Raw genomic sequence first — 13,916 nt, 5'->3', positions numbered from 1 at the left:
TCCGCAACGGGAGAGGCCACAACAGTGAGAGGCCCGCATACAGCAAAAAAAAAAAAAAAAAAAAAAAAAAAAAAAAAAAAACTACAATGAGGCATCACTTCACACTGGTCAGAATGGCCATTATCAAAAAAGCTAGAAACAATAAATGCTGGAAAGGGTGTGGTGAAAAGGGAAACCTCCTGCACTGTTGGTGGGGATGTAAATTGATACAACCACTATGGAAAACTGTATGGAGGTTCCTTAAAAAGCTAAAAATAGAACTACCATATGACCCAGCAATCCCACTACTGGGCATATACCCTGAGAAAACCATAACTCAAAAAGGGACATGCACCACAATGTTCATTGCAGCAATATTTACAATAGCCAGGTCATGGAAGCAACCTAAATCTCCATCGACTGATGAATGGATAAAGAAGATGTGGCACATATATACAATGGAATATTACTCAGCCATAGAAAGAAACGAAATCGAGTTATTTGTAGTGAGGTGGATGGACATAGAGTCTGACATACAGAGGGAGGTAAGTCAGAAAGAGAAAACCAAATACCATATGCTAACGCATATATATGGAATATATAAAAAAAAAGGTACTGATGAACCAAGTTGCAGGGCAGGAATAAAGATGTAGACATAGAGAATGGACTTGAGGACATGGGGTGTGAGGGCGTAGCTGGGGCGAAGTGAGAGTAGCATCGACATATATACACTACTGAATGTAAAATAATTGGCTGGTGGGAAGCAGCAGCATAGTACAGGGAGATCAGCTCGGTGCTTTGCGGTGACCTAGAGAGGTGGGATAGGGAGGATGGGAGGGAGGCTCAAGAGGGAGGGGATATGGGGACATATGTATGCATATGGCTGATTCACTTTGTTGTGCAACAGAAACTAACATGGTACTGTGAAGCAATTATACTCCAATAAAGATGTATTAAAAAAAATGTAGAGAACTGGGTTTCCCGGGTGGCGCAGTGGTTAAGAATCCACCTGCCAATGCAGGGGACACGGGTTCAAGCCCTGGTCCGGGAAGATCCCACATGCTGCAGAGCAACTAAGCCCGTGCACCACAACTACTGAGCCTGTGCTCTAGAGCCCGTGAGCCACAACTTCTGAGCCTGCACGCCTAGAGCCCATGCTCCGCAGCAAGAGAAGCCACCACAATGAGAAGCCTGCCCACAACGTAGAGTAGCCCTTGCTCGCTACACTAGAGAAAAGCCCGTGTGCAGCAATGAAGACCCAATGCAGCCAAAAATAAATAAATTTATAAAAATTAAAAAAAAACCTTGTTAAAAAATGTACAGAACTGATATAACATTTCAATTTTTTTTTTTTTTTTTTTTTGCTATACGCGGGCCTCTCACTGTTGTGGCCTCTCCCGTTGCGGAGCACAGGCTCCGGAGGCACAGGCTCAGAGGCCATGGCTCACGGGCCCAGCCGCTCTGCGTCATGTGGGATCTTCCCGGACCAGGGCACGAACCCGCGTCCCCTGCATCGGCAGGTGGACTCTCAACCACTGTGCCACCAGGGAAGCCCCATTTCTTTTAATTAAATAGACTTTTTTTCCCATTATTTTTTTCTTTTTTCTTTTCCCACTTAAGCAACTAGGCTGTTCTGTTCTCACTGCCTCGGGAAAGGTTATGTTATAACCAAAAACAGAATTCTTTTTTTTTTAAAGAAGCCTCTTCCTGGCATTTATGCTTCCACCATTCCTTAAAGAACAGAAAGGACTCATAACATAGACTTAGGTTTGGAAGAATTTTATAAAAGAAGCAAAATTCTCCCTAAAGCTCAAAGTTAGACCTGAAACCTCCAGGAGGCCAAGAGTGCAGTCAAGGTCCACAGACCACCCAGCATCCCCTGAAGGAAGCACCTTGCACGGCCTGTGTCCACTAAGATCTTCCTTTCAACAGCAGCACAGGGCCTCTGCCCAGTGACTGTTCCAGAAAAAACAATGCTACCCTGTCCCTGGGACCTTTGCATCCCTCCCCATCCCAGCCCCATCAATAAGCATGGATTAAGTGGTACTACAAAGCATCACTCCCCGGCAAACTGGGGGAATCTTTGCAGTGCACTCCCAGGAGGAACCACCATATCTAAAGCATGTTGACAATTCCTGAGCTCTACACAGTGGCAGCCCCTTTCACTTCTCATAGAACCAGTAACTTTCAACTCAGGAAATCTTGTTCTCACATAGATGCACACATTCTTTTCAGCTTGTCTCCCATTTGCCCCTTTTCGTTGCTTTGGGAAACACTCTCTCCTGTTCTCTCACTGGCATCACACAAGTAATCAAAATGGTGTCATACAAGTAATCAAAACAGTATTTTAAGGCCACTCTTGAAGCCCATTTATAAAGCTGTCTTTAGAGGGAGGAAAAGCAGAGTTCAAGTTTGGAGGGAAAAAAACAATTGGCGACCTCCTATTTTGAAACTTGAAAGAAGAAGAAAAATTTATTGTTCTTTGGTTGGTTGATCCTACAAATCTTGATCAATGTTTAATGCAACCTAAAAACAAAAAGTAAATATGTTTTAAAATACAACTAGAACTGTGAAATGTACAAGCCACAGAAAATTTAAGCTTAGGTAACTTCTATGTGACTATGTAAATGAAGCTTTTTGATAGTTTCAGATTATTTCAAATAAAATCTGAAGTCAATATAATAATAATTTAACTGTGTTCTCAATGTATTTATCAACCCATCCTTTCTTCTACTTCTCTTGCTATTCTCTCTTATTGTTATCCGTATCCTTCTTGCAGGGGTCCTGTACGCATCCCTTAAATGTTGAAATTTCTCTTGTGAGCCAGGTAACCTGACTCACTCTCCTAGCTTCACTTAGCATATATGCTGATGACTGCTGAATTCATCTCTCCTGCCTGGACCTCTCTCCTTCCTCCAGACCCATAACATACTTCAAGGGGTCTTTGGCCATTTTCACCTGCATACCTCAGAGTGACCTGAAATCAACATGTCCACAACTGAAGACATCATTTTCACAAAACCTACTTTCTCTTCATATGTTCCTCAATTTAACGAATGGTAAAGCTCAAAAAATGGTGAAGAGTTCAGTTGCCCAAGGCAGAAATCTGGGCTTCATCCTTAATTTCTTTCTCTCCCTTATCTTCCCAGCTGATATCAAATCCACTCAGCTGTCCCCATCTCTGCTGTCTGGTCCTAGCCCTGATCATCTTGCATCTGGATGACTGTGATAACCTCCTAAGTGGTCTCCTGTTTCCACTCCTGTCCACTCAGATCCTTTCTCCACCTTCTAAAAACACATATCTAATCCTTACATAAACCCTTTCAATGACTCCCACTGCACATAAGTCCAAAATCCTTAAGAGGACACACAGAGCCCAGTGTGATCTGGCCTTTATCCACTTCTCCAGCTTCAAATCACACCATTCTCCTAGCTCCATTCAACTCAGCCAAAATACTGGACTATGTGCATTCCTTGAAAGTATCTTGCTCTCTCCATCCACTGGGCTCATCTCAGGCTAACTCCTTAAACGTCATTTCCTGGAGAAGACTCACCCAGGCTAGGTCAGGTTTCCCTGCTCTGTCCTCTCAGACCACCTGCCCCGCTGGCCCATGGTCCCCAAAGGGCAGAAACCCTATCTGTTTTGTTCACTGGTATTTTCTAGCTCCCTGCATGGCACCAAAACACAGCAGCCATTAAACAAAAATGTATCCACTGACTGATTAGCACCAAATCCTCCCGGCTCCACTTTCTGAACAGCTCTTAAAAACACCACTCACTACTTCAGGCCATCAGTGCCATCCCTCTGTAGATTACAAATAGCCTCCTGGTGGGTCTCCTCAAATCGATCACTCCATTCTCTTCTACACACTATAGCCAGATGGCCTTCCTAAAACACAGTTCTGATGTTGGCCTCCACTGCCTTTAGGATAAAATATAAACGTCTGAGCACAGATTACAAGTCCTTTCATGGTCTGGCCCCTGCTCTCCACTGCCTCAGCTCTGATATCTCCCTATCTCCCACTCTCTCTTCTCCCCTCCCCAGCCTCCCATCCCACCACTGAGTGACAAAGCTGACTTCCTCCAGGAAGCCTTCCCTGACCAAGGGTCCTCAACTGGGTGGCTGTCCCGCTTTGTCAGTGCCCACTGATGCAGGTGACTCAGTGCAGCCCTCTGCCAGGGCAGTCCCGGGTTACAGCTGCTGATGGGCCTGTTAGCAACAGCCCCTCCTCTCGCTCTCCAAGCATAATGCTCTGGACCAGACATTACCTGCTCACTCTAACAATGACTATCAACTGCTTGTCCAGTTGTCTGTTTCTTCCCTAGACAAGGTCAAGAAGGACCTGTTTTCGGTCATAAAAGCATCGGGCACAGTTTATGTGGTGCATAGGAAACACTATATGTTTATTAAATAAGCAAATGGACTTATATACTTTAAAAGCATGCACCCTCATTAGGATATTTACTTGGCTCCACGGTTTGCTACTGAGAACCAAAATGTTGGCCCCCAAAATTTAATTGAAAGATTATGTATTTCACCACGATTCTAAATACGTATTTTGAAGAGATTTTGAAATTTTCAAAGGCTCATTTCCAAATATACATATCACCCTCTACACAGGAGGGCACACTGCTCCATCCACATTAATGCCCAGTGACCTCCCCATCAGTGCCCACACATTTGTGTGGAGCCAGACAAGTGCCCACTCTCACCCTCAGGGCCAGTAGCACAGTGCACAGAAGGGCAGAAGGCAAATTAGGGATAAGTCAGCACCCAGAACACTGGTTTTCTTTCTATGAAACAAAAGGCCCATTTTGCCATCCAACCTTGGCCTGAGATACACTAGGCTCTCCCAAAGTAAAAAAAAAAAAAAAATCTGCTTTTCACAAAACACTTTCCTAAGGATACTCACATCCGATAGCATCGGTTCATCAAGTTCTTCCACCCTGCTCAAGTTCGGCGCTCCATATCGATCACTAATTTCAGCTAGTGTTCTGCCTGAGTCGGCTTCATCCTACAATCAGAGCTCATTTTCACTTTCAAATGATTGAGATTAATACATTAATTTGCTTTCAGTTTTGCTAAGACACTTCTGTATTACAACATCAAAATTCAACACTGTCAGTTAATGGAACGAACCAATACCTGTTAATGACAAGAGAATTCCAGGAATAAACGCAAAAACGTGTTTAAAAAAATACATCAGAAATTTAAAACATATCATTGCATGTAATCATGTGGTCAATAATCTCACAATATTCTGGTTTTTAAAAATACCAAACAACCCGAATCTCCCAGTTCTACCCACTTGGAGATTTTGCTTTAAAGCACATCATATTTGTGACTTGTTATTACTAGACTATGTATTTGGACTATCAGTTTTGATAATCTCCTTATTAAAAATTTAGCTATTAATGCATCAAAATTAAGCTTTACATTCCAGGATACTTATTCATTTCCCATAATATAGAGTAACTTTTTCTTCTCACCTCTCCATGTGAAATATCTTCACCCTTAGCTATACTTTCCATATTCATTCTCAACTCCTATAATACAAAAAAATGAAGAAAAATACTTTTAATATACTTTTTATTTTGATTCCATGTTTAATTTTCAAGCATTTTATTTTTACATTATGATCAATTTAACAGCAAAAATGCTGTCCCTCAAAGGAGCAATGTGAATACAAAACTGCAGATAGTCTCATTTAATACTCTATTAAGAGGTGACTACGATGTTCTGTCTATAATTAAATAGAACTTTTTAAAAAATGAAAAAGGCTAACTATTCCACTAACCCTGAAGCCAAATTACTAGCAAATTTGAAAAGTGACAAAATAATAATTTTAATAAACTCTTAGAATACGAGATTTTGAAAGAACTGACAGTTATGTAGAATTTTATACATAGTAAAAAAGAAGCAAATATTTCTGAGGGAATTAATCTGGCCCAAGGCACTATCCAATACATGACACCTCTCCACAGTACCTGGACAATGCCCTCTATAATGCTCTGAACACATGGGCGACTGCTTTCTGAATGTGAAAACGTAGAATCTGCTAACCAAGCCAAACCTTGCTGTGGCCTCTATCTTTTCATTCTAAGGCAGCAGGCTGACTTAACTGCTCCTGAGCTGATTCATTTCAACTGTTCAAAGATTAGTGATTGGGCTTCCCTGGTGGCGCAGTGGTTGAGAGTCCACCTGCCGATGCAGGGGACACGGGTTCGTGCCCCGGTCCGGGAAGATCCCACATGCCACGGAGCGGCTGGGCCCGTGAGCCATGGCCGCTGAGCCTGCGCGTCCAGAGCCTGTGCTCCGCAACGGGAGAGGCCACAACAGTGAGAGGCCCCCGTACCGCAAAAAAAAAAAAAAAGGATTAGTGATCTTGTGATCACATACAGTCACCCTGATTATTGGGGACATACATCGTACATATATGGCTTTCTCAAGATCATTCCCTTCTCCTGGGCATGTCTTATCCCACAACCACATGGCTCTGGTGTGAAAGCATATATTCTCACAGGACTCTGTTGCCCAGTCAAGGGATGGATACTTGACACAAACTAAGCCAGTCAGAATCCTTCACCAAGATTCTTTTCTTAACCGAAAAGAAAGGAATCTATTCCTCTCAGACAGTAGGAGCCACATTACAAGACCCAGGAACTATTAAGGACCGTGATCCTCACCCATGTGCAGCAAACCAGGCCACAGTGAGAGACAACAGCAGAGGTAAGAGCCCTGGCAGCACTGATTCTCTTGCTCCCAAAGGTCTGGAAGACCCAACTCAACCAGAGCCCTTCACAGTTTAGTTGTAAAACCCTTTCTTCAACCCAGGATCCTTCCAATAAACTTCCTTTTGCAACTGATAGTTTAAGTTATGTCTCTGAAGCCATAAAAAGGCGAGGACAAAAAGACATGGGTGAATTTGTCTCTGAGCAAGGGGTCAAGCAGCAGCATGTTGCAGGGAAGAGAGGGGCGATAAGCCAGTAGGAACATGACTTATTAAAGCTACAGTGGCTCTGGTCACATAGTCTGGTAATGGCCATACAGTAACATGAATGGGACCCTCTGGAGCCAATCCCTTCTATAAATCACAGACTTCCCAGCACTCAGATATAGCTATCAGGCATCTCAATAAAAAATACTTTCAATTCTCTTATTATTTTGATCACCGTCTTCTTGATGTATTCTGGTTCTTCTTTCTTTTGCAATCACGGAATCTTAACTGAAGAGGAAGGGGGTATGCATTTACGTGTGTGTGCATGCATGGGTATCCATGTGTCCTACCATATTCAGACAAAGATAGATCAGCATCGGTGTTTTTTAAAACTATGTATAGAGGTTTGAATTTATCCTTTTAAAATCTCATCTTTTTGACTCACAAAAGTAGTTTTCTGACACTTGGGCTACAACAGGACTAAATGATTTCACTTTGTCAAGAACAATTCTTAGTAGATTAATCTCTTATTATAGAATGAAGAGCATAGTACATTGACAAGAAGAAAAGAATTGAATTTATCTCAAGAGTTAAAAAATTAACTAATTAAATAATCTCATCTTTTAAAAAAATTTAATTTACCCTTCCTACTTTTTAAAATTGCTTTAAATAATGATGATTTCATCTAAACCATTAATAAACATCTTCTACAAAACCTGCTTCTTTTTAAAATTTATTTTCGGAATAAATAGAGGAGTAACATTTGAGTAACAGATACTAGCTATAAGCATACAATATGAAATATCCAGTTGAAAAGTATAACTCAGTCATGCAGAAGTTTGGTCTATACGACACATACTTTTCGGATACAAGGAAACATTAGCCAAGCAAGAGGCTTGACATAAGACAGACACAGTCTGGGGGCTTCCCTGGTGGCACAGTGGTTAAGAATCCGCCTGCCAATGCAGGGGACACAGGTTCGAGCCCTGGTCCAAGATCCCACATGCTGCGGAACAACTAAGCCTGTGTACCACAACTACCGAGCCCACATGCCACAACTACTGAAGCCCGTGCTCCACAAACAAGAGAAGCCACTGCAATGAGAAGCCCACACACCGCAACCAGAGAAAAGCCCACGCGCAGCAATGAAGACCCAATGCAGCCAAAAAAATAAAATAATAAAATAAACTTATTAAAAAAAACACAGACACAGTCAATGGAGATGGACTTTTTTGACATAAGTTACTGAATAGTTTATTTAAAGAAAGACATGAAAAATCCAAATAAAAACATACATATATATATATTTTTGGCTGCGTTGGGTCTTCGTTGCTGCACACGGGCTTTCTCTAGTTGTGGCAAGCAGGGGTTACTCTTCATTGCAGTGCGCAGGCTTCTCATTGTGGTGGCTTCTCTTGTTGTGGAGCACAGGCTCTAAGTGCGTGGGCTTCAGTAGCTGCGGCATGTGGGCTCAGCAGTGTGGCTCACGGGCTCTAGAGCGCAGGCTCAGTAGTTGCAGCGCACGGGCTTAGTTGCTCCACGGCATATGGGATCTTCCTGGACCAGGGATTGAACCCATGTCCCCTGCTATGGCAGGCGGATTCTTAACCACTGTGCCACCAGGAAAGTCCCCCAAACATAGTTTTAAATGTAAAGTATTGTTGGTAATACATCTAACATTAAGAAAAGAAACAAACTATTGCCTCAGAGATCAGAATACCCCCAATACTACAAAGAACTTCAGTATCAGCTACCATAATTAGGAACAACTATCTCTTGACTAAAATGTTGACCAGGGCTTCCTGGCAACATTAGACCTTCCTGGCAGGTCTCTAGACTATGAATCCCCTGCTATAACAGCTGGAAGAAACAGTTTGAGGATTCTCAGAGGTTTTGAATAAAAGAGACATTTATAAAACTTCAAATTACCTTCTCAAGTTGCTCTTGAGCTCTCTGCAGTTCTTCTATTCTCTGTCTCTCTTTTTCTTGCATTTCCAACTCCAGCTGGAATGCCAACTGTTGCTGAACATTCAGAAATAAATAAGTCATATTAGAGTCAGATCAATTGCAAGGAATTCACTCTATTACTCTAAAGTGTCCCAGGATAATTAAGTTTATGCCCACCTAAATTTCAGAAACTTACAAAAATAAATGGTCACAACCACCCAATACTTTAGCTTTTACAAATATTTCCTGAAGTAGAAAATTAAAAAGGAAGCTTCCTTAATTGCTAATTTTAGAAAAGCACTATTTGTACAAAATCAAGTCGTTTTCTCTGTTCTTCCTGAAGCTACAAATGAGACTGCAGTGGTTTTTTTTTTTTTTTTTTGGATAAAATCTCTTTAAGCACAGATGGATCTTCAAATAGCCAAACCTTGGTTGTAAAATAGTAGATAAGAACATTTTAAGTAGATTATCTTAAACCAGAGATGATCAACAACATATTTGGTCCCAACTCAACATATATCCTAGCCACGCGAGAACAGGGGTCGGTAGACTAAACTCCTTGGACCAAGCCTAACCCAACGCCTGTTTTTGTACAGCCCACGAGTGAAGAATGGTTTTTATACATTTTTCATGGTTGAATAATAGCAAAAGAATAATATTTCATTGCACATGAAAATTATATGAAATTCAAGTGTCAGTGTCTATAAATAAAGCTCTATTAAAACACTGCCACGCTCACGCTCACTCATTTAGTGTGACTGCTTCTGCCCCATGACAGCACAGCTGAGTGTACGCAACAGAGACCACAGGCGGTACTCTCACTACCTTGCACTGCTGCTCAGCACACTGCAAGTTCAGTGACACCATTATAACTCACAGCGTTTGGAGTGCCACGGTACCACTATACCGGGACTTTTTTTTTTTTTTTTTTTTTTTGTCAGTGCATTACCCATCATAACAAAACAAGAAAAGAAGTGGATTTTGAATGTTGTCCTTTTAAGACACAGTGGAGTGTGGGTTACTTTATTATCAGATTAAACAGCACAGGACAGTGTTTCTCATGCAACGACACTGTACTAAAAGAATACAGTAAATATCAGCATTACCAGAGGACGCACTCATCACGATCTTCTCAATTCACACGAATGCAAAGGTCAGAAGTATTAAGAAATTTAAAACAGAATTACTTCATGAGAGCAGGATTTCTTCACAAAAATTAAAAATGAAACGGAGGCTGCAACAAAAGTAAGATCCCAAGTGGCTCTTTTGTTAGCCAAGCAAAGAAGTACATTTATCAATGGTGATTCAATTAAAACAAGTGAGAATTCAATGTCCAGAAAAAACATAAACTTAAGATTATTATCCTTTTGGTGAGAACCGCTGCTCAAAGAGTCGATTACACGGGGAGCAAACTCAATGGTCAATTAAAGGCAAAGGCAAAGGGTTCTGAGTGGTTTTCCCTGGCTCTTGATGAGTAGACAAACGCTCCCAACACTGCTTAGTTGTTGTTTATCAAAGGAGTCAATGTTGAGTTTGCAGTGACTGAAAAATCAACCACTATGAACAGTCTTCATGAACAGTACTACAGGCAAGAACATCTTCAAAGACGTTGAGGAACATTAATTCAATACAACCAGATGTGACATCTGCTCAGATGTGTTACAACAAACAGTGATAAAGGTGTGTATGGAACAGAAAAAGGCTTAATTGGACAAAATTTACAAAGTTGGTGAAAACATAGTGTTTAAAACCTATGAGTTCTCATTTTATGATTCAACAGCAGCTACTCTGCAGAAAATATCTGATTCTATCATGTGTTATTGAGCCAGCAGTGTTGAAACCGAGTCCCCCCTAAAGCTGAGTTCCCTTATTGAGTTTCTGATTAATCTCTCTATCCAAAACTTTATTCCCTTTCTTGTCCCCTCTGACCTCAATCCTGTGCTAACTGAACACTAATCAACCAGAGTCAGATGACTAAAATTACTGTTGTCAATAGCATAGTTAATGTACTAAAATTGCTATTATAGATATAATCATTAATGTACAAACTCAGGTTGTTTCTCTAGGACAAGATGAGCTAACAGACCCCCCGCAAGCCATGGACCACCTGGCTGGAGAACTGTAAACTGGAGACAACCTGACTTCCAAAGGAGTCAATGTTGAGTTCAAAATGACTGAAAAAATCCATCACTGACTGAAAAAAATCAATGACTAAGAAATATAACAGAAGTGCTGCAGCAACATGGATGGACCTAGAGGTTATCATACTAAGTGAAGTAAGTCAGAGAAAGACAAGTATCATATGATATCACTTATATGTGGAAACTGAAAAACAGTACAAATGAACTTGTTTAAAAAACAGAAACAGATTCACAGACATAGAAAACAAACTTATGATTACCAAAAGGGGGTGGGGATTAAACTGGGAGTAGGGGATTAACAGATGCACACTACCATATATAAAATAAACAACAAGGATTTACTGTACAGCACAGGGAACTATATTCAATATCTCGTAATAAACTATAACAAAATAGAATGAAAAAGAACACAGATATATACATATATATGTATATATAACCACTTTGCTATACACCTGAAACTAACACAATATTGTAAATCAACTATACTTCAATGAAAAAAAAAGCAAAGAAATGTCACAGAAACATCACAAGATTAATCCTAGCCTCTTTGCTCTTCCCCTTTAAGAAAACCCCTCACTCAAAGACTCAGTTGGAGTGGATCCGAGGCTTGTCTCCCACTTCCTTGCTTGGCGCCCTGCAGTAAACTCTGTACTTTCCTTCACTAGAACCCACTGTCAATAGATTTGGCTTTGCTGTGCGTTGGGCAAGCAGACCCATTTGGTTCAGTAACAGTGTCAACAGTGACCTTCATTTACCCTTATGAACTTAAGCATCATTTCTGGTGAATTTCTGTCAGAAATAGAAGCTGAATATATCTTGACTTGCCCTACCACCCCACAGTTCCATGGCTCAACAGTGGTAATGTTTTATCGTGAATTTTTGAGCTCAGGGACAAGACTGACGTTTTTCTTAATGAGAAGACCATTTTCAACTACCATTATCAACCATTAAATAGCTTTGGAAATTAGCTTCCGCTGCAGACTTAATAACGATTTTAAATCAATTTAACCTAAAAGTTGCCTACAAGGCAAAACAGCATCATATGTAAAACTTACACTGCAGGAAAGTCATTTCAGCAACAACTAATTTTCTGAATCACAATGTCAAGCTGCTTTATACACTCCCAGTGCTGTCAGAAACGGGATTTCCATTCCCACACAAATTTGTGACAGATACATTTTCCAAGCTCAAACTATAGTTCCAGAGTGTTTTTAGGCCTTGACGTAAGTGCAAAGGAAATTCCCACATTTCAAAATCCATCTAACTGTGTAACTGAGAAGTTTTCACCAACCTTCAACTGGAAGGGATTAACCTACCAGCTAGTGGCTAAAAGACAAATATCAAGAGGAAAATCTAATAGAATTCTACGAGCGCCTTCCAAGAGATGAATACACTCAAAATTATAGGCACATGAACTGATATCAATATTTGGCAGGACCTATGAGGGAAAAGACATTTTTCAAAGATGATACACATAAAATCTCATTACAGATCAGCATTAACAGATACATATTTTCAATACATTTTGATGACAGGGAACATTATCTTTGAACTCCAACTAAGTGAAACGTTATCTTTAAAAAGGGAATGTAATTCTTCTCAATAATAAGCCTACACTGCAGAAAAAACTGTATTTGATTTTTTTAAATTTTTACTTCACCAATAAAACATTTGTAGAAATTTATTTTCTCTCTTGTTATAGCTACATAGTATACCATAATCCCTACATAACATCCTCAATTTTGCTTCTTGGCCTGAAAATCATAAAATATCCACCTTTACAGAAAGAGTCTGTCAACCTCAGCTAGAAAATAATTTCTCACCATCAGTCCAGTGCCACCCCATAAACGACCTAATATAAGCTCATTCCATTAAGAGCACTTTAAAACTATATTTTCAAACGCATTTTAAAAAAATAATACATTTTTACAAAGAGACAATAAACAGTGATTAATATTTATTCACAAAGGGCTGTTTAAGGTAATTTCTTCATATTCCTATATCATCCCCACTAAGATAAAACTGATGGGCTATGTAGCCAAAATGCAGGAACGTTATCATTCAATCAGCTTTCAGATATTTGTAGAGGAAGCGAAATTAACCTCTCAACAATAACACAAAGTGCAGTTGCTAAATACCAACCACATTGGTCAACATAACCGGTTTCTTAACATTTTCAGGAAATGTTCGAAACCCAATCGCTTTCTTCACACATGTGTCAAACCATTAGAAAAACATTCAAACAAATACAAAAGCCAGTACTTCCAAAATGAACTCTTAAGCAGAAAACAGCAAGAAAAATGTTGCCCTGCTCACAAGGACCCAGGCTTGCTGGAGAATGCCTAAAATTTCAAGGAATTTCAAGTCCTTGAATTTATGAGGACACCTGCTCTTGCAACCAACAGGCAGGTGACCAGAATCGGGACCTTCCAGCTCACTTGACTCGGGGGACACGGAGAGGCCTCTCTCTTTCTCTTCATCTGTTGGTCTACCCGTCCCTTCTCCTCCTCTCATCTATCTCTGCCCACCAATCCACTTCTTTAATGGGCCACCACATCTTCTGCAGGATATCACTATGTCTTCCACCCCCAATACAATGCTTAGGGTTTGATGCACAGGGGATGGCTTCATACTGATACAGCTAGAAAGACGTTTGGGTTCCAGTATTGCCAAATTTTATTGAAGTAAGGTAAAGAAGATGAGTCAAAGCAAATTAAACATCTCCATATCTGTGATCTAACTATCTCAGGGAAGGAGAACTGCTGAGAAGTTCTTATTCTGATAGACAGGGGACAGATGCCAGCTCTAGGAGCTGGAAGAGGCAGGGCAGATCCTCACTCAAAGTTGGGGCGACTGCAGCAGACACTTGCCCATTTGGATGGTCATTTAACATCCAACTCAACACTGT

At 40.5% G+C, this 13,916-nt stretch overlaps 1 protein-coding gene across 4 annotated transcripts in view; it reads right to left on the bottom strand.

The window, feature by feature from the left end:
* DYDC1 (DPY30 domain containing 1) overlaps nt 1–13,916 on the bottom strand; it is a 52,810-nt gene that overhangs the window by 32,453 nt on the left and 6,441 nt on the right. For 3 of the 4 annotated variants that reach the window (XR_009522453.1, XM_060034695.1, XM_060034698.1), the window contains exons 4-6: nt 8,847–8,939; nt 5,470–5,526; nt 4,893–4,994 (exon numbers count right to left, since the gene is read on the bottom strand). Coding sequence is in view for 3 of the 4 variants with exons in the window: in XM_060034695.1 (XP_059890678.1) it covers nt 4,893–4,994; nt 5,470–5,526; nt 8,847–8,939 (252 nt within the window). In the remaining variant the exon portion in view is untranslated. Of the gene's footprint in view, nt 1–1,568; nt 2,506–4,892; nt 4,995–5,469; nt 5,527–8,846; nt 8,940–13,916 lie in introns of those variants that run through there. The other variant, XM_060034696.1, reaches the window with a different exon arrangement.

This window comes from Delphinus delphis, chromosome 16 (genome assembly GCF_949987515.2).
Source record: "Delphinus delphis chromosome 16, mDelDel1.2, whole genome shotgun sequence".
In the NCBI taxonomy this organism is placed as follows: Eukaryota; Metazoa; Chordata; class Mammalia; order Artiodactyla; family Delphinidae; genus Delphinus; species Delphinus delphis.
The sequence above is the reverse complement of the archived record's forward strand: the minus strand, read 5'-3'. Positions and strand labels throughout refer to the sequence as shown.